Source organism: Solanum stenotomum, chromosome 1 (genome assembly GCF_019186545.1).
Source record: "Solanum stenotomum isolate F172 chromosome 1, ASM1918654v1, whole genome shotgun sequence".
Lineage (NCBI taxonomy): Eukaryota > Viridiplantae > Streptophyta > Magnoliopsida > Solanales > Solanaceae > Solanum > Solanum stenotomum.
Genome location: NC_064282.1, coordinates 66,300,951 through 66,323,198, shown reverse-complemented (window position 1 = coordinate 66,323,198; position 22,248 = coordinate 66,300,951). Strand labels below are relative to the sequence as shown.

Sequence of the window (22,248 nt, the reverse complement as noted above, 5' to 3'; positions counted from 1 at the left end):
CAAAACAAAAATGCAGAGGAAATGAAGTAGTAAAGCAGATACACATAACATCTGTACAATCTCACATTCTCTTGAATTAACAAGATTTTCACATTAAAACAAGAAGCATAAAAGAAATTGGCATACAGAGAATTTTGAACACTGACCTTTTATCGCGAGAATCATTTTTATTTTACATGGGAGTACAAGAATTGTTTGCAGATAACTTGTTATTAGCTCTGCATCAGCAACCCGCAAATTGACATGGAAAATATGCCAACAAATTCAATCTAGTTCACCCTTGCTCCAATTTGGAGACAACACAACCAGTAAGTCCACTGCTATCATCTTAAGTTAAAGTTTCATTAATTTCGCATTCTAATTCCTAGTCCTATTCTAAGAATCTAACTAGATAAGAAAAACTCATGAATATTATTTATAGTGAGGGGAGTATAGAATTACTATCAAAACGAAGTCGGTAGGATGATAACACGACTCTTAAAAGTTATACAAAAAGAAATAAGATATATGCAAATCACCCGAATGCAGGATTGATTAAGAATTAAATTTAACAGAAGAATAAATCAACTGCAACATAGTGTGACAACAACAAGGATTGTTTATTAATAATTATTTTGGAGAGAGGAAGAAAAATGCTACTTATAATTTAATTATCTCTTTAATGTAACACATGACATAGAGCTCGTTTTGGATTTGCTCAATTTAAGTGTTTAAGCCAAAATATCTTTTACAAATTTTTGTAGTGGTTGGCTATAAGACAATCCAGAATGTTAACAAAGACAATGGGCTACATCAGAATATCTAGTTTGCTAATTAAATCCATGTATTATCCACTTGACAACCAATTTTCAAATATTGCTATTAAGGCCAGCACTGCTCTTCAGAAGGTATCATCTAATAAATGAAAGTGTTTTTGCCAAATCTTACTAGTAGTTGATAACAAACCTGCAGGTGATGCTAGCAATGGAAAAGTTGGTTGTTATCTGCCATTCTGCACCAATGCTGCTGGACACAAGATCAGGCTATGAGGTTCAAGCATCCAACATATAACAAATTTTAGAATAACATTTATGTTAATACAAAACAATACTACTTGTAAAACATTCAAGGTAATTACTACTAAATTCCTATCTAACTATAACAATATCTTGAAAACTACAAGAGAAATCAGATAAATTAAAATGGTTATCTTTGATTCGATGAACAATTGAAACTCGCCAAAAAAATTTAGTGTCATTCATCGAATACAAAAGATTCAATGAAGTCCTAATTTCAACTCTATAAACTAAGTTGTTGAAAATAAGGTTGAAATCTTGATAGTACCATAATAATTACTTTCTACACCATTGAATACAGAACCATATGCAATTACTACACTACTGAATACTGAACCATATACATACTAAGAAATGAAAATACAATACCAAGACCAAAAAATAGTAAGAGAAGCTAAAGTAACCTTCAGAGTAAAAGAATTGTACTGATTTACCAGCCTAGTTACGGGATCTTTAGCCTCTTCCAATGACCTTTGACTCCATATTCTTGACTTCATCTCTAATTCTACCAAGCACATTCTTCTGTTACAAAATCACTTCAAGAAAAAACAAATTTTCTACGAAACTGCTATTAGAAGCTTACTATACTTATCATCACAATGGTGTGTGGTTTAAAACATTTTACTTTCAAAAAAGCAAGGATTTTTAGGGATCATAACAAATAATCAAATCAATAATCAGTATTAGTTCTTCCTCGACAAAAATGCACTGATAATACTTCAGGCACAGAAAAATTTGGAACATAAAGACATGCACTCTTGAATTCGTTTCTCGACAACAAAAAAAAATATACTCGATTTTGCTTAAAAATTTGTTAATGACAAACTAAACCACACAGAAAGCTCTAAACATTGTTGGATTTGTATTGAAAGAGTGAATTATTGATTCTAAAGGGATTATAGGACTTCAATGGCTCACATCAAATGACATTTTATCTAAAATCTCAATGTAGCAAGTGAAACAAACTTGTGTGGTTTTACTTGAAACATTTTTCCCTCTCATTTACCATAGTGGATGAACTCTTTTTTTTTTTATATAAGATAAAGGTTTATGGACCAAGTACCAATAGGATGAACTCTTATGAGTGGTTGGAAGAAATTTCATGATATTACTTATAATGCTTCAGTAATATATGTGCCACTTATATCTATCAAGAATCAAGAATGTGTATATGTTTAAAACTAATAATGTCATATAATTAAGAATAAACAAACTCGATAATAAACAATAAACACAATATCTCAGTTTTATACCTTCCAAACCAAGCTTTAGTGAAACAAATTAATCATTAGAAAAATAGATAATACCTTAGACGAAGAGTCGTCAACTGAAAATCGCTTCACTCTCTATTTCTCCAGTTTTCTTCATAAACAGTTGCTTTGGCGAAATTTCTCTTATTTTGATGAAACTTGGTACTTAGTCTAAGCACAGTGACCCCAGAACGAGACTGCTAGTGTGGCCCATTGAGGAACCAGATTCGCTCTTCCCCTGCTTCATTAATTTGAACTTACAGGCTAATTTAGGTCAGCGATCAGGCCTCTGAACACCAAATCGAAGGAGTTACCAACTGGGTTCCATGAGTTGCATTTTAAAGAAAATAAGGACTAAATACAGAAAAAATCTCTACAAAAACAAACCGAAAGAAAAATAAAGAACCAAATTTACACTTGCAGGTGTAATATAAATAACATTGTATCTATATAGTACTTATAGATTCAATAGATACTTATCTATGTCATCGATGAAGACGGCGAGAATAAGAGCAAAAATTTTGAAACAAGTTCTTTGCTGCTGGTTGGGTAAATGAAAAAGAAGGGAAAGATAAATGGAATACAAAAGAAATAAAAGCCCTAATTATAAGGTGGGAAAATAAGGAGCCAAATAAAAAGCGTTGCCATACATATTTTTATTAATTAACTGTTACTATAGAGACAACTATAGCAACGAATATTGTAAGTGTTGTAATAGTTATATCTACCGCAACAGTTCTTCTCCTACCGCAACAGTTCAATTAGATAAGTGTTCTAACAGACCCAATAATCTTATGCAACGGGCGAAACCGTTGCCATTGACTATCTATTGCAATGGTTGTATAACCGTTGCAAGAAAAAGTGGTGCCATATGTTCAATTTCTAGTAGGCAAGTAAGACAAGCAAAGAAAAATGATTACATAGTCTGATATTTTAATGTACGACAAGCAAAGAAAAATGATTACATAGTCTGATATTTTAATGTACACCTTTATATGTAATAAAATAATGTAAAACGTCAAAAGATAGCAAAACAAAAGTATTATAACCGCTGAAGATCAAACAAACAAACATTAGGCTTGAATATTAAAGAAGGAATTTAAACTTAAAAATGGATGGAAAATATTTTATAACAATGGAAGATGATGAACAAATGATGAAAGGTCGAATCATAACATGATTGAAGTTACAAATCATATAGCAAATCAAATGTATGAAATAATTGTCTACATTCACCTCATTATAAGTAATCGTTTATTTAAGGTCATTTGTTTTTGCTCAAGGATATAATTGGGAAAAAATTTATAAATCATATTTTAGTAAATAACTTTTGACGCAGGATTCTTCCTTAACATTTATTATAGGTATTATTAACATTCATTATAATAAAATTAAAAAGGGAGCCTTTAAACATTTAATCATACATATACTGTATATAATGATATACTAACGCAGCCAAGAATTTGAGGGGTTTATTTTTGTGAACTTACAAATTATTTCAGGAATTGAAACGTGTAAAATTATTTTTAGGATGAGGTATCATTTAGTGCATAACTACTGAAGCTTGTAATAATTATTGGAAGGTGAACAATTCTCTCCATTAATATAGTTCAATGCACCATAAATTATCATCTATTAGAGAAAAAAATTCACAACTTCTATTTATTTATTTTTATATAAAATTATTACTTTTTTAATATATATTTTTGTACAAAATTATTAATAGGAGTAATATTTAAGTGAAGGATCAAATGGTCGTTCAATATTTAATAAATATTTCGGCAATTGAACTTTTCAATTTAGGGCCTTTCCATATGAGTTTTTAAAAGGGTAAAAATGTCTAACAACTTTTCATAGACAATTTCGTCTTTCATTTTTTAAGTTCAAAATTCCCACTTTTAGTATTTCATATATATTAGTATAACATAATATTTGATTAATAAAATGTTTTAAAAGTTTTTTATTTAGTGTAAGGGGGTAAAATGATAATTCGACTTTACATTTCTACTTTTAATAATATATGATGATGATTGAATAATTTTAAATCTAAAAAATAAGTTTTCATACTTTTTCAATTAAAGATGAAGGAGAAAATGAATATTATTTGGCGGATAATTTGCAAGTGTGATAACTGACTATGCGGGATATAAGGTTTAGCGTCCAACTCAAAAGAGATATTACTGGTGTGTTATACTTTAAGAAGAGGTGAAAACATCATTCGTTTTTCATTGTAGAGAACCAACTATGTCGAATGGAATTATGAAAATATTACCTGAGGATGTGATAATTTATATACTTTTGAGATTTTCAGTGAAATCTCTTCTAAGATTTAAATTCAACTCCAAAAGTTGGTATACTCTTATACAATCCTCAAGATTTAAAAATATTCATATCAATGACACTACAACTACAAACAATGAATTCATTATATTTAGTCGTTCCTTCAAAGAAACTGAAGGATTTAAAAATGTCTTGTCTATTAATTCTAGCAATGATCACAATGATCTTGTTTTACTAGATCTTGATCTTCCATATCTAAACTTCACTCGTCGTTTTAATGAACTCGTTGGCCCTTGCAATGGTTTGATTGTTTTGACGGATAATGATGTTATTGTCTTAATTAATCCAGCTACTAAAAACTATATGTCACTCCCACCTAGCCCTTTCGTTTGTGAAAAGGGTTTTCATCGTAGCTTTAAAGGTGGCATTGGATTTGGTTTTGATTCGATTGGAAATGATTACAAATTTGTAAGGATTTCGGAGGTATTTTTGGATGCTTATTGGGGTCCTGAGAAGCAGGAGAAAAAAGTAGAGGTTTATGATTTGTGCATTGATTCATGGAGAGATGTGAATCCTGATATGGATCAACAATTGCCTAGTGTGTTTAGTAATCCATCTTTCGAGATACTTCATCATGGAACATTTCATTGGTATGCAAAAACAGATCGAATATATGTAATTCTATGCTTTGATATTAGTACTGAGATTTTTCACAATATGAATATGCCTGATGCTTGTAATGTCTTTGATGGTAAGTGTTATAGCCTCACAGTCTTGAATGAGTTGCTAACCTTGATTTGTTATCCCCCTCCAAATAGCAATAATGATCTCACTCAACATACCATGGACATCTGGATAATGATGGAGTATAATGTACACGAGTCTTGGACTAAAATGTATATGATTAAACCTTTTCCTTTTCAATTCCCATTAACAACTTGGAGGGATCATTTATTGCTTCTTCAAAGTAAAAGTGGACTTCTGATTTCCTATGATCTGAATTCCAATGAAGTCAAGAAATTCGACTTACATGCTTATCCAAAAAGTTTGAGAGTCATAGTTTTCAAGGAAAGTTTGATTTCTATTCCAAAAAGAGGACCCTAAGCATGATACACACATTAACATTCCATATCAAGGTGTAATTGTTTCACATTATCATGATTAAGTAGCACATAGTTTTCAACCAAAATAAAGAAGAAGAATTTTCCATGTGTATTTGAAACTCGTTTGTGGCAAGGAAAAATCCTTTTGGTCAGAAAATTTGGTCAAAATGGTATTTTATCTATCTTATTTTACCTTTTTGAACATTTTTACCCTTTTAACTTTAATACCTTTTAACTAAAAAATGAATAAAAGATTAGTTTATTTTAAAATAAAAAAGATATTATAGACTTTTTAATTTTCTGACCAAATTTTCTGGCCATTTAGCATTACCCGGTAAAAACTCTCTCCATTTCAAAATAAATAATTATTTGAGGTGTGGAACATGCTTAAGAAAGTTAGTTAAAATGCTACAAAAGAAACCCCAATTACCAACAGAAACTTTTGTTGGTAAATTGATCAAATCAGTTGGCAAATTTAGCTACCAACTGATATTATTATTTTTTTTGCTAAAAGGCTTGATGGTAAATTTTGCCAATCAATTTTAATTTGTTGGTAAAATTATCAACTAAAAATCAGTTGGTAAACACCCAAAGATGCTATTGGAGAATTTTAAAATTTGACCTGAAACTTTCGTTGGTAAATTCACTAACCAATTTTTGATTGGTATATCATTAATATCTTTACTAACCGACTACTAAATTTGGTACTTTATTACTCAATTTTGTTTGTAAATATGTTGTTAATTACAGTAACAAAGACTGAATGTGTTCGTATTCTGGTAGCAATTGTACTAATGGATACTAATGTGGTTGGCAAGGCCAATAGTAATTTTTCAAGAAACATTTGTAATTGGTTGACAATTTTAGCAATAGAAAATTTATGTTGGTAATTTAGCTACGAATTTTAAATATGTTAGTAAGCATGATTATTTATTTTTGCTAAATTACACTAGTAATTTTAGCCACGGAAAACTTTCGTCAATTATTGTTAGGAAATTTACGAATACTTGTTAATTTGTTGGTAATATATCATTCAAGTTTGATATGCGTTTACTAGTTAATTGGCAATGTGTTTTTAATACTACTAACTCAACTACACCTTTAGGGGTTGTTTGGTGTGAGGGATTAAAACTAATTGGCGATGGGATAAAATTATTGTATCGTGTTTGATTTTCATGTTTGGGATAACTTATCCCACCATTTATATCATAGTGATGTGATAAGTTATCCCAAGATAGTTAACCCCGTGATAACTAAACCTAGAATAACTTGTTCCCAATTAAACGACCCCTTATAGTAAAATTTTTATCCTAAATAATTATATTAATTTATAGAATTTAAAAATCTGAAAGAGGTCTCATTTCTAAAACATTTCTCATCTTATTTTTTCCTTTTATTTCTAGTCTCATATTTTATCACATGTCATGGTTCATCTCATCCTTTATCTCTTGTAAATGGTACATAATACATTCCTTCATCCGAGCATTAAAATTACGATCTTGAACCGAGAAGTTGAAGCGGAAGATGCACTAATATTCCCTTAAAAAGTTGTCGGAGAAACAAATTCATAAGTGCATGCCTTCCTAACTACACCAACTTTGTCCAAATAAGTTATTCAAAACATAATTTTGGAGGCTTAATAAATTAATTTGTTGTCTAACATGCAAATATGTTAGATTTCAGGGGTCATAGATCTCCCATATGTATCAATCCACCCGTTTTGTTTCTTAGAAGAAGATAACATGGTGGTTATCTAAGAATTTGAAATGTTTGGGAAAATAGTTTAGTAACTGATGAACTCCCCTTTATATTTTAGTTCTTCTTCCACAAGAGATACATGGATCAAAAGGGTTGAAACATAAAACACATTTCTTTCTTTCATATTAACATCAACACCAAATAGACATTCAGTTTGTGAATCAAAATTTTAATTTCTAGTGATTCAAAGAGGGATTTAGAAACTTGTTTTTGGTCACAAAATCAACAACTTCCATTGCAAATATAAGGTACACAACCCATCAATTTTTCTCTGATTATCTTTCATTGGTATCAATGTCATGGTTAATTGCTCCATGTTTGCAAAGTTTATTTGTCACGATCAATTTTTTTGATTCATGATGACACCTACTATAACCTACAAGTAGGTAAGCCAATTTGTATCCTGAAACAACACGTAATGGGTATAAGAATAGAAAAAAAAAATAATTTTTCAAAACCGAATAGCTGAATAATGACATCCAGGTCATTTCTATGTTTATGCCTCATGTTCATCAGTTATATCTTTTCTATAGCGACCCAATTCAGTTATGATTTGTTGGGGCTGACAATTCAATCACCTGGTCATTGTTTAGTTTTTATGCAAGTTTCAGCGTTTTGGAGCTTTTGAATTTTGAGTGGTTATTTTTATAAAAATTTCAAGAAGATAACCTCAAAATCCAATTCTTATGACCCCATCAGCTCCAAAAGGGTCATTTTAGGCTAATAGCATAGTCGACATGACTCTCAAAGCTTTCAGTGTGAATATGTGCGATTAGGCATTTTAACTTCCACGTTAACGCCTTAGTTTGACTTTAGTCGACATTCTTAGTAAACANGAAACAACACGTAATGGGTATAAGAATAGAAAAAAAAGGAATAATTTTTCAAAACTGAATAGCTGAATAATGACATCCAGGTCATTTCTATGTTTATGCCTCATGTTCATCGGTTATATCTTTCCTATAGCGTCCCAATTCAGTTATGACTTGTTGGGGCTGACAATTCAATCACCTGGTCATTGTTTAGTTTTTATGCAAGTTTCAGCGTTTTGGAGCTTTTGAATTTTGAGTGGTTATTTTTATAAAAATTTCAAGAAGATAACCTCAAAATCCAATTCTTATGACCCCATTAGCTCCAAAAGGGTCATTTTAGGCTAGTAGCATAGTCGACATGACTCCCAAAGCTTTCAGTGTGAGTATGTGCGATTAGGCATTTTAACTTCCACGTTAACGCCTAAGTTTGACTTTAGTCGACATTCTTAGTAAACAAGCTCGAATTAGAATACCTTCATCATGGTTAACCCCAGAATGTTGAATTTGGTGTAGAACGACCGTTCGTTTGGATCCCGAGGCTTCTAGGCTGATTCTGAGCCCCCTTATGGATTTTTGCTTAAAATGGAACTTGAGTGTGTGACTCACTTTTCATCAAAACGACCTCGGATGGAAGTTTCAATGGTTCCATTGAGTCTGAAATGTTGAATCTGATGGGATACCATATTTTGTTTCCATGGACAGGGTTCAAATTATTTCAGCCACCCCGTCGAAGGTTTTGGTGCCTTAGCATATCAGTTGATGTGTTGATAGTTGGTGCAACTCATTGCATGCCTGTCACGACCCAAGCCTAGGGCCTAGACGTGACATGGCGATTGAGGAACCCGAAGGAACCCCAAATAAGCCTCTCAAACTAGTCATCACACTTCATCGGTCGCGGAAGTACAATCAACATTAATTAACGGGAAATAGGGACTAAGGGCGAACTATTTCAAAATGACATCATAGAACAAGAGTCAAACTCATTTACAAAATACTTGTCCAACGCACATCTCTACATACATAGATAGGACGGGGGTCATGACATACTACCGGCTCCCCTCATAGTCAAAATACAATTGCAAGCTAAAGTCTCAAAACATAGGAGTAGGAAATATAACATAGCCCTCGAATCATTGAGGACTCACCAACAAACTCGGATAAGCACCGTACTAGCCACGTGAATGGAGAGAAGGATCAAGAGTAGCTCCAGTCGCTACATGGTGACATCATGTAGGCAAAATATGCGTTAGTACTTGGAATGTACTAAGTATGCGGGGTGCAACACAACAATAGACAAGGACACAATCGAAATACAAGAAATAGTTTCATAGGCATTATGAATAACAATATGAGGATGCATGATCAAAGTGAAGTCAAAACATGTTTAAGTAAATCTATACTAATAGTAGATATCATATGTGTATGCATGATCCAACCAATCTATAACCCCAACTTAGGATGGGGGATGCCGTTCACACCCGGACACCCTGGTGGCAAGGTATAAACCCCTCACATGGTTGATGTTGGTCACACCCCAAGCATCCTAGGTGGTGAGATATAAACCTCTCACATGGTTGATGTTGGTCACACCCCAAGCATCCTAGGTGGTGAGATATAAACCTCTCACATGGTTGATGTTGGTCACACCCCAAGCATCCTAGGTGGTGAGATATAAACCTCTCACATGGTTGTTGTTGGTCACACCCCAAGCATCCTAGGTGGTGAGATATAAACCTCTCACATGGTTGTCCGGTTCTTTTCCCCCGGACCGGGCATGGTCATGCAACACTTTATATAGGAAATTCCCATTAGGCTCTAATGCAATCTCACGTATGGAATGAACATATACACAAGCTTAGTTTGTCATCAACACATCTCTGGATTGCCATACATCTCATAACTCAAGCTTTAAAGCATCGATTCATCAATTCTCCATAGTTGGACATTTTGTCAAACACCTTGAAGGCATGTAATGGAATCAAAGAGCATGGAAAATAGGGTAGTAATTATGCAGCCAAACCAGTGAACAACCTACAACAACACCTTTTAACACCCACAATACCACATGAAAATCTCCACATCCATTCCAAATTTAGATTCAAGTTCTAGAGTCACAACATGCTCAAAACAATCACTTTTCATGTTTAAAATTCAATGTGCAGGAAATTATTACAAAGAACAAGACTAATTTATGAATCTTAACTTAAACCATGAATTAGTGAGTAGAATAGAGTCTAGGCACTATGGGTGGAAGGACCCATGAGTTCAACACCACATACCTTGAGTTCTTATGAAGGTCTTGAGAGTGTCTTCAATGGAAGCTTGGAATTGGAGCAAGAGTCTCTTCAATCTTGAGGAAGGTTTTGGATTAGGGTTCTTGAGAGAACTTGAGAGAAAATGTGTCTAAGTATGGGAGAGGTGTTTTGGGAAATGTTTTAGAGATGAGAATTGAACTAATGGTATATAGGAAATAACATATGCCCTTTGGAAAAATGGTCCAACACTTAGAAAAAAAAATGAGGCGGGTGAACAGTAAAAACGCTCACTGGAAATTGCATTTTCTGCCGTACAGATTTTACGAAAATGGGAATAACTTTTTCATCCGAACTCCGAATGAGGTGAAACGAAGTGCGTTAGGTAGCTAACTCAAAGGGCTTTCCATGGATAAGTTATGGGCCACCCAATTATTTGTGTGCTAGGAGATATGACCCTCCAAAGTAGACCCTCGAAAAAGGCTTCACTTGGAAATTTCGGATTTTGATACGGTTGCTCTAAAATTTGGGTTAGACCCATTTCCCACTCAATTTGACCCCCTAAACAAGAATATGAAGTCGGATTTTCAAAAAACGAAACGGATCTTTTTTTGATATAGCTAAACAAGTTTCCGGTAACTTTCGAAGCACATATTTAAGAACCTTTTGGGTCATTTCAATACCTCCCCCTTGGGAACATTCGTCCTCGAATGTGGAAGAGACGTACAAGACAAGACTTAGTAAGAACATATCAGCCCCAACATGAATGCAAAAATTTTATTAAAACATCACTTCAAGATTTCAAAACTTAGTGTAAAGCATCCATAACTCATCAATTTAAACATATATGCACATTAGTGATTCAGGGGCTGAAATGTAAGACTCAATGGAGTACAAGGGACTTGATTTAATCCTTAGGCTTGAGTGGAGTTGAATAGATAAGGATAACGTCTTTGCATGTCCGCTTCGGCCTCCCAAGTAGCACTCTCCACTTGTTGATTTCTCCAAAGCACATTAACGGACGCCACTTCTTTGTTCCTCAACCTTTTAACTTGTCTATCTAAGATCTGAACCGGGACTTCTTCATACGTCAAATTATCTTCTACAACACCCACAACCTCAAGAGGTACAATAGCGTTAGGATCACCAACACATTTCCTCAACATCGATACATGGAATACCGGATGAACTAATTCCATCTCCTTGGGCAACCCCAACTCATAGGCTACTTTACCAACCCTTCTTATTATCTCATAAGGACCGACATACCTAGGACTTAATTTCCCCTTCTTACCAAAACGAACCACACCTTTCATTGGAGAAACTTTCAAATAAACCCAATCACCCACTTTGAATTCAAGATCCCGTCTCCTCACATCGGCATAAGACTTTTGACGACTTTGGGCTGTTTTCAACCTCTCCCTAATCATCCTTACCTTCTCAAGAGCATCCATGACCAGATCCGGACCCAACAAGGCCACCTCTCCAACTTCAAACCACCCAACCGGTGACCTACACCGTCTACCATAAAGTGCCTCAAAAGGAGCCATACCGATACTAGAATGATAACTATTGTTGTATGCAAATTCAATCAAAGGAAGATGATCATCCCAACTACCTTTCAACTCCAATACACAAGCTCTAAGCATATCCTCCAAGGTTTGAATTGTTCTTTCGGCTTGGCCATCCGTTTGAGGGTGGAAGGCCGTGCTAAGCTTTACCTTTGTACCAAGACCCCTTTGGAATGACTTCCAAAAGTGAGAAGTGAATTGGGCACCACGATCCGAGATGATAGACAAAGGAATCCCATGCAACCTTACCAATTCATGAATGTACAACTTGGCATACTCTTCAGCCCCGTAAGTAGTTTTAACCGGTAGGAAATGAGCCGACTTTGTCATCCGATCAACCACCACCCAAACCGAATCAAAGCCTCTTCTAGCCTTGGGTAAGCCCACTACAAAATCCATGTTGATTTCTTCCCACTTCCAAGTAGGTATCTCAATGTCTTGAGTTAGGCCACCCGGCCTTTGATGTTCGGCCTTGACTTGTTGACAACTATGGCAACCCGAAACAAATTTTGCAATGTCCTTCTTCATACCGCCCCACCAATACACATCCCTCAAGTCTCTATACATCTTTGTTGACCCCGGATGAATAGAATAAAAAGAATTATGAGCCTCATCAAGGATTCTTTCCCTCACACCATCCACACAAGGAACACATAATCTACCTTGGTACCTAAGGGCACCATCTCCCCCTTGGGAGAAAACCTCCACCTTACCACTACTCACCGAAGCCTTTAATTCTACCAAAGAAGGATCAAGATCTTGCTTGACTATCACCTCATCAACCAAGGAAGACCTTGAACCATCAACAACAACTACTCCTCCACTATCCACCCCTTCTAACCTAACTCCCAATTTGGCCAACCGATGGACCTCCTTAGCCAACTCTTTACTACCTTCCTCCACATGAGCCAAGCTACCCATGGACACTCTACTCAATGCATCCGCCACCACATTAGCTTTCCCCGGATGATAGTGAACACTCATATCATAATCCTTAAGGAATTCTAACCACCTCCTTTGTCTCAAGTTAAGATCTTTTTGCGTGAACACATATTGGAGATTCTTATGGTCGGTGAAGATATCAACATGCACCCCATACAAATAATGACGCCAAATCTTTAAAGCAAAAACCACGGCGGCCAATTCAAGATCATGGGTTGGGTAATTTTTTTCATGAATCTTAAGTTGCCTAGAAGCATAGGCTATAACCTTACCACTTTGCATCAACACACAACCCAAACCAATGCGGGAAGCATCACAATAAATAACAAAACCTTCTAACCCATTCGGAAGTGACAAAATAGGAGCGGACACAAGCCTTTCTTTCATAGTTTGGAAGCTTTCCTCACACTCATCCGACCACACAAATTTAGCCTTCTTTTGAGTCAACTTAGTCATAGGAGAAGCAAGAGAAGAAAACCCTTCCACAAATCTCCTATAATAACCCGCTAAACCCAAGAAACTCCTTATATCCGACAGGGTCAAAGGTCTAGGCCAATTCCTAATAACATCGATCTTCTTAGAATCCACCTTAGTACCATCCCTCGACACCACATGGCCTAGGAAAACAACTTCCTTCAACCAAAACTCACACTTTTCATATTTAGCGTACAACTTCTCTGCCCACAATCTTTGGAGTACAACCCTCAAGTGACCCTTGTGCTCTTCCTCACCCCGAGAATAGAACAAGATGTCATCTATAAACACCACCACAAAAGATTCAAGGTAGGGTTTGAAAACCCTATTCATCAAATCCATAAAGAGAGCCGGAGCATTATTCAACCCGAAAGACATCACCACAAACTCATAGTGCCCATACCTAGTACGAAAGGCCGTGTTGAGAATATCACACTCTCTCACCTTTACTTGATGATAGCTTGACCAAAGATCAATCTTAGAGAAGTGACTAGCCCCATGCAATTGGTCAAATAAAATCGTCAATCCTTGGAAGAGGATACCTATTCTTGACGGTTACCCTATTAAGTTGTCGATAATCAATACACATTCTAAGAGACCCATCTTTCTTCTTCACAAACAAAACCGGAGCACCCCAGGGAGAATGACTAGGTCTAATAAACCCCTTCTCTAACAAATCTTTTAATTGCTCTTTCAACTCTTTCAACTCCGCCGGGGCCGTACGGTAAGGGGGGATAGAAATAGGTTGAGTATCGGGAAGGAGGTCTATACCAAGATCTATCTCCCTTTCGGGAGGGACACCGAGAAGGTCTTCTAGGAAGACATCTAGAAACTCATTAACAACAGTAATAGACTCAATAGGAGGGACTTTAGACTCCACATCATTGACTCTCACAATATGGTGCAAGCACCCTTTGGAAATCAACCTATGGGCTTTAATACAAGAAATGAATTTCCCCTTCACCACAACATCCCGACTCTCCCACTCAAAAACGGGTTCATTAGGAAATCGGAACTTGACTTTACGAGTCCTACAATCAATAGAAGCATAATATGCATGCAACCAATCCATCCCAAGAATAACATCAAAATCCACCATGTTCAACTCAACAAGATCACAAGGCAACAACTTATTTAATATGCAAACCAGACAATTTCTATACACTTTTCTAGCAACAATAGAGACACCAATGGGAGTGGATACTTCATATGACTCATGCAACAATTCCGACTCGACATGAAATTTTCTAGCAACTAAGGGGGTAACAAAGGAAAGGGTGGCACCCGGATCAATCAAAGTATAAACATCAAGATCAAAGATTTGCAACATACCGGTCACCACATCCGGAGTCTCATTAACACCTTGTCTACCATGCAAAGCATAAAATCGATTGTCCCTTGGGGCACCACTTTGAGAAGCACCTCTACCCAAAGGAGTAGTGTTAGCACTTCGGACCTTGTTGCGGATCTTGGGACATTCAAACCTCTTATGACCCACTTCTCCACATTCAAAGCAAGCACCCGAACCCTTCATGCAAGGACCACCATGCTTCCTCCCACACTTAGGGCATACATCCATAGAACCCACTTCACCTCCCCCTTGAGGTCTAGGAACATTGATAGCAAATCCCCGGTTGACATGAGGGTTTCCTCGGCCTTGATGAAATCTAGCACCCTTAGGGAACCTATTCTCCAATCGGGCCCTCTTGGCCTCGTGCCCCCTTCTCTTCCTCAATTTCTCCTCCTCCATTTGCTCGGCATAAGTCATCAACCGAGACAAATCCATATCTCCAATGAGCATAGCGGACCGACACTCCTCACTAACCAAGTCGGATACACCCATCACAAATTTGTTCATCCTCGACCTAGAGTCGGCCACCAAGTGAGGTGCATACTTGGAGAGTTGGACAAATTTGAGGGCATACTCCCTCACACTCATAGCTCCTTGCTTCAAGTTCATGAACTCCACCAACTTTGCCTCCCTAAGCTCAAGAGGGAAGAACCTATTAAGGAAAGCAAGTTTAAACTCCTCCCACAACACCACATAGCCATTACCTTTCTCACCCTTCCATTGATCAAACCAAATTTGAGCAACCCCCTTGAGTTGGTAGGCCGCCAATTCCGCCTTCTCACAAGCACCAACATCCATAATGGTCAAGATTTTGCATACCTCATCGATGAACTCTTGCGGGTCCTCATCCACCTTTGAACCATGGAAGACCGGAGGGTTCATCCTCATGAAATCTCTCACCCTTTCCCCCGGGGTGGTAGTTCGAGGAGCTTGGGCTCCTTGTTGCACTTGGTTAGCTACCACTTGTGCAAGCATGGTGAGTGCATCACGGAGCTCACCATTGGTGGGTGGCTCTTCCGGTGATCGGGCCCGTCTTCCCCTCATGTTTGGCATGATGATCTAGCAATCCAAAGAACAAGCGTTAGGGAGGAATCACCTTATCGCACTCTAAGCACGACATAGAACATGAAGAAGGGAAACCTTTCCTAAAACGTTTTGTAGCCTCCCATTCATAGTCGTGGCGCGCTTCACAACCATGATTAGGACTCTACTCAACGCGGTGTGTTGGACTCCGAGGATTTAACAACCTAGTGCTCTGATACCAAGCTTGTCACGACCCAAGCCTAGGGCCTAGACGTGACATGGCGAATGAGGAACCCGAAGGAACCCCAAACAAGCCTCTCAAACTTGTCATCACACTTCATCGGTCGCGGAAGTACAATCAACATTAATTAACGGGAAATAGGGACTAAGGGCAAACCATTTCAAAATGACATCATAGAACAAGAGTCAAGCTCATTTACAAAATACTTGTCCAACGCACACCTCTACATACATAGATAGGACGGGGGCCATGACATACTACCGGCTCCCCTCATAGTCAAAATACAATTGCAAGCTAAAGTCTCAAAACATAGGAGTAGGAAACATAACATAGCCCTCGAATCATTGAGGACTCACCAACAAACTCGGATAAGCACCGTACTAGCCACGTGAATTAAGAGAATGATCAAGAATAGCTCCGGTCCCTACATGGTGATATCATGTAGGCAAAATATGTGTTAGTACTTGGAATGTACTAAGTATGCGGGGTGCAACACAACAATAGACAATGACACAATCGAAATAGAAGAAATAGTTTCTTAGGCATTATGAATAACAATATGAGGATGCATGATCAAAGTGAAGTCAAAACATGTTTAAGTAAATCTATACTAATAGTAGATATCATATGTGTATGCATGATCCAACCAATCTATAACCCCAACTTAGGATGGGGGATGCCGTTCACACTCGGACACCCTGGTGGCAAGGTATAAACCGCTCATATGGTTGATGTTGGTCGCACCCCAAGCATCCTACGTGGTGAGATATAAACCTCTCACACGGTTGATGTTGGTCACACCCCAAGCATCCTAGGCGGTGAGATATAAACCTCTCACATGGTTAATGTTGGTCACACCCTAAGCATCCTAGGTGTTGAGATATAAACCTTTCGCATGGTTGTCCGGTTCTTTTCCCCCGGACCGGGCATGGTCATGCAACACTTTATATAGGAAATTCCCATTAGGCTCTAATGCAATCTCACGTATGGAATGAACATATACACAAGCTTAGTTTGTCATCAACACATCTCTGGATTGCCATACATCTCATAACTCAAGCTTTAAAGCATCGATTCATCAATTCTCCATAGTTGGACATTTTGTCAAACACCTTGAAGGCATGTAATGGAATCAAAGAGCATGAAAAATAAGGTAGTAATTATGCAGCTAAACCAGTGAACAACCTACAACAACTCCTTTTAACACCCACAATACCACATGAAAATCTTCACATCCATTCCAAATTTAGATTCAAGTTCTAGAGTCACAACATGCTCAAAACAATCACTTTTCATGTTTAAAATTCAATGTGCAGGAAATTATTACAAAGAACAATACTAATTTATGAATCTTAACTTAAATCATGCATGAGTGAGTAAAATAGAGTCTAGGCACTATGGGTGGAAGGACCCATGAGTTCAACACCACATACCTTGAGTTCTTATGAAGGTCTTGAGAGTGTCTTCAATGGAAGCTTGGAACTTGGAGCAAGAGTCTCTTCAATCTTGAGGAAGGTTTTGGATAAGGGTTCTTGAGAGAACTTGAGAGAAAATGTGTCTAAGTATGGGAGATGTGTTTTGGGAAATGTTTTAGAGATGGGAATTGAACTAATGGTATATAGGAAATAACATATGCCCTTTGGAAAAATGGTCCAACACTTAGAAAAAAAAATGAGGCGGGTGAACAGTAAAAACGCCACTGGAAATTGCATTTCCTTCCGTACAGATTTTACGAAAATGGTCATAACTTCTTCGTCCGAAATCCGAATGAGGTGAAACGAAGTGCGTTAGGTAGCTAACTCAAAGTGCTTTCCATGGATAAGTTATGGGCCACCCAATTATTTGTGTGCTAGGAGATATGACCCTCCAAAGTAGACCCTCGAAAAAGGTTTCACTTGGAAATTTCGGATTTTGATACAGTTGCTCTAAAATTTGGGTTAGACCCATTCCCCACTCAATTTGACCCCCTAAACAAGAATATTAAGTCGGATTTTCAAAAAACGAAACGGATTTTTTTTTGATATAGCTAAACAAGTTTCCGATAACTTTCGAAGCACATTTTTAAGAATCTTTTGGGTCATTTCAATATCTCTCCCTTGGGAACATTCGTCCCCGAATGTGGAAGAGACGTACAAGACAAGACTTAGTAAGAACATATCAGCCCCAACATGAATGCAAAATTTTTATTTAAACATCACTTCAAGATTTCAAAACTTAGTGTAAAGCATCCATAACTCGTCAATTTAAACATATATGCACATTAGTGATTCAGGGGCTGAAATATAAGACTCAATGGAGTACAAGAGACTTGATTTAATACCTTAGGCTTGAGTGGAGTTGAGTAGATAAGGATAACGTCTTTGCATGTCCACTTCGGCCTCCCAAGTAGCACTTTCCACTTGTTGATTTCTCCAAAGCACCTTAACGGACGCCACTTCTTTGTTCCTCAACCTCTTAACTTGTCTATCTAAGATCTGAACCGGGACTTCTTCATACGTCAAATTATCTTCTACAACACCCACAACCTCAAGAGGTACAATAGCGTTAGGATCACCAACACATTTCCTCAACATCGATACATGGAATACCGGATGAACTAATTCCATCTCCTTGGGCAACCCCAACTCATAGGCTACTTTACCAACCCTTCTTATTATCTCATAAGGACCGACATACCTAGGACTTAATTTCCCCTTCTTACCAAAACGAACCACACCTTTCATTGGAGAAACTTTCAAATAAACCCAATCACCCACTTTGAATTCAAGATCCCGTCTCCTCACATCGGCATAAGACTTTTGACGACTTTGGGCTGTTTTCAACCTCTCCCTAATCATCCTTACCTTCTCAAGAGCATCCATGACCAGATCCGGACCCAACAAGGCCACCTCTCCAACTTCAAACCACCCAACCGGTGACCTACACCGTCTACCATAAAGTGCCTCAAAAGGAGCCATACCGATACTAGAATGATAACTATTGTTGTATGCAAATTCAATCAAAGGAAGATGATCATCCCAACTACCTTTCAACTCCAATACACAAGCTCTAAGCATATCCTCCAAGGTTTGAATTGTTCTTTCGGCTTGGCCATCCGTTTGAGGGTAGAAGGCCATGCTAAGCTTTACCTTTGTACCAAAACCCCTTTCGAATGACCTCCAAAAGTGAGAAGTGAATTGGGCACCACGATCCGAGATGATAGACAAAGGAATCCCATACAACCTTACTAATTCATGAATGTACAACTTGGCATACTCTTCAGCCCCGTAAGTAGTTTTAACCGGTAGGAAATGAGCCGACTTTGTCATCCGATCAACCACCACCCAAACCGAACCAAAGCCTATTCTAGCCTTGGGTAAGCCCACTACAAAATCCATGTTGATTTCTTCCAACTTCCAAGTAGGTATCTCAATGTCTTGAGTTAGGCCACCCGGCTTTTGATGTTCGGCCTTGACTTGTTGACAACTATGGCAACCCGAAACAAATTTTGCAATGTCCTTCTTCATACCGCCCCACCAATACACATCCCTCAAGTCTCTATACATCTTTGTTGACCCCGGATGAATAGAATAAAAAGAATTATAAGCCTCATCAAGGATTCTTTCCCTCACACAATCCACACAAGGAACACATAATCTACCTTGGTACCTAAGGGCACCATCTCCCCCTTGGGAGAAAACCTCCACCTTACCACTACTCACCGAAGCCTTTAATTCTACCAAAGAAGGATCAAGATCTTGCTTGACTATCACCTCATCAACCAAGGAAGACCTTGAATCAACAACAACAACTACTCATCCACTATCCACCCCTTCTAACCTAACTCCCAATTTGGCCAACCGATGGACCTCCTTAGCCAACTCTTTACTACCTTCCTCCACATGAGCCAAGCCACCCATGGACAGTCTACTCAATGCATCCGCCACCACATTAGCTTTCCCCGGATGATAGTGAACACTCATATCATAATCCTTAAGGAATTCTAACCACCTCCTTTGTCTCAAGTTAAGATCTTTTTGCGTGAACACATATTGGAGATTCTTATGGTCGGTGAAGATATCAACATGCACCCCATACAAATAATGACGCCAAATCTTTAAAGCAAAAACCACGGCGGCCAATTCAAGATCATGGGTTGGGTAATTTTTTTCATGAACCTTAAGTTGCCTAGAAGCATAGGCTATAACCTTACCACTTTGCATCAACACACAACCCAAACCAATACGGGAAGCATCACAATAAACAACAAAACCTTCTAACCCATCCGGAAGTGACAAAATAGGAGCGGACACAAGCCTTTCTTTCAAAGTTTGGAAGCTTTCCTCACACTCATCCGACCACACAAATTTAGCCTTCTTTTGAGTCAACTTAGTCATAGGAGAAGCAAGAGAAGAAAACCCTTCCACAAATCTCCTATAATAACCCGCTAAACCCAAGAAACTCCTTATATCCGACGGGGTCAAAGGTCTAGGCCAATTCCTAATAACATCGGTCTTCTTAGGATCCACCTTAATACCATCCCCCGACACCACATGGCCTAGGAAAGCAACTTCCTTCAACCAAAACTCACACTTTTCATATTTAGCGTACAACTTCTCTTCCCTCAATCTTTGGAGTACAACCCTCAAGTGACCCTTGTGCTCTTCCTCACCCCGAGAATAGATCAAGATGTCATCTATAAACACCACCACAAAAGAATCAAGGTAGGGTTTGAAAACCCTATTCATCAAATCCATAAAGAGAGCCGGAGCATTAGTCAACCCGAAAGACATCACCACAAACTCATAGTGCCCATACCTAGTACGAAAGGCCGTCTTGAGAATATCACACTCCCTCACCTTCACTTGATGATACCCTGACCGAAGATCAATCTTAGAGAAGTGACTAGCCCCATGCAATTGGTCAAATAAATCGTCAATCCTTGGAAGAGGATACCTATTCTTGACGGTGACCCTATTAAGTTGTCGATAATCAATACACATTCTAAGAGACCCATCTTTCTTCTTCACAAACAAAACCGGAGCACCCCAGGGAGAATGACTAGGTCTAATAAACCCCTTCTCTAACAAATCTTTTAATTGCTCTTTCAACTTTTTCAACTCCGCCGGGGCAATACGGTAAGGGGGGATAGAAATAGGTTGAGTATCGAGAAGGAGGTCTATACCAAGATCTATCTCCCTTTCGGGAGGGACACTAGGAAGGTCTTCTGGGAAGACATCTAGAAACTCATTAACAACCAGAATAGACTCAATAGGAGGGACTTTAGACTCCACATCATTGACTCTCACAATATGGTACAAGCACCCTTTGGAAATCAACATATGGGCTTTAATACAAGAAATGAATTTCCCCTTCACCTCAACATCCCGGCTCTCCCACTCAAGGACGGGTTCATTAGGAAATCGGAACTTGACTTTACGAGTCCTACAATCAATAGAAGCATAATATGCATGCAACCAATCCATCCCAAGAATAACATCAAAATCCACCATGTTCAACTCAACAAGATCACAAGGCAACAACTTATTTTATATGCAAACCGGACAATTTCTATACACTTTTCTAGCAACAATAGAGACACCAATGCGAGTGGATACTTCATATGACTCATGCAACAATTCCGACTCGATATGAAATTTTCTAGCAACTAAGGGGGTAACAAAGGAAAGGGTGGCACCCGGATCAATTAAAGTATAAACATCAAGATCAAAGATTTGCAACATACCGGTCACCACATCCGGAGTCACATTAACACCTTGTCTACCATGCAAAGCGTAAAATCGATTGTCCCTTGGGGCATCACTTTGAGAAGCACCTCTACCCAAAGGAGTAGTGTTAGCACTTCGGACCTTGTTGCTGATCTTGGGACATTCAAACCTCTTATGACCTACTTCTCGACATTCAAAGCAAGCACCCGAACCCTTCATGCAAGGACCACTATGCTTCCTCCCACACTTAGGGCATACATCCATAGAACCCACTTCACCTCCCGCTTGAGGTCTAGGAACATTGATAGCAAATCCCCGGTTGACATGAGGGTTTCCTCGGCCTTGATGAAATCTAGCACCCTTAGGGAACCTATTCTCCAATCGGGCCCTCTTGGCCTCGTGCCCCCTTCTCTTCCTCAATTTCTCCT

At 37.9% G+C, this 22,248-nt stretch overlaps 2 protein-coding genes across 4 annotated transcripts in view; one reads left to right on the top strand and one right to left on the bottom strand.

Annotated features, from left to right (window-relative positions):
- The window catches only part of LOC125853694 (RGS1-HXK1-interacting protein 1), a 1,101,770-nt gene that overhangs the window by 258,728 nt on the left and 820,794 nt on the right, over positions 1-22,248 (bottom strand). The window contains exon 9 of one of the 3 annotated variants that reach the window (XM_049533427.1): positions 17,469-17,478. The exons of the other annotated variants lie outside the window; for them this stretch is intronic. The gene's annotated coding sequence lies outside the window, so the exon portion shown is untranslated. Of the gene's footprint in view, positions 1-17,468; positions 17,479-22,248 lie in introns of those variants that run through there. 3 annotated transcript variants of the gene reach the window in all.
- Positions 4,550-5,689, top strand: LOC125853692 (F-box protein CPR1-like). The gene has a single exon (XM_049533418.1). It carries the CDS (start codon positions 4,550-4,552, stop codon positions 5,687-5,689), a length of 1,140 nt encoding a protein of 379 aa, XP_049389375.1.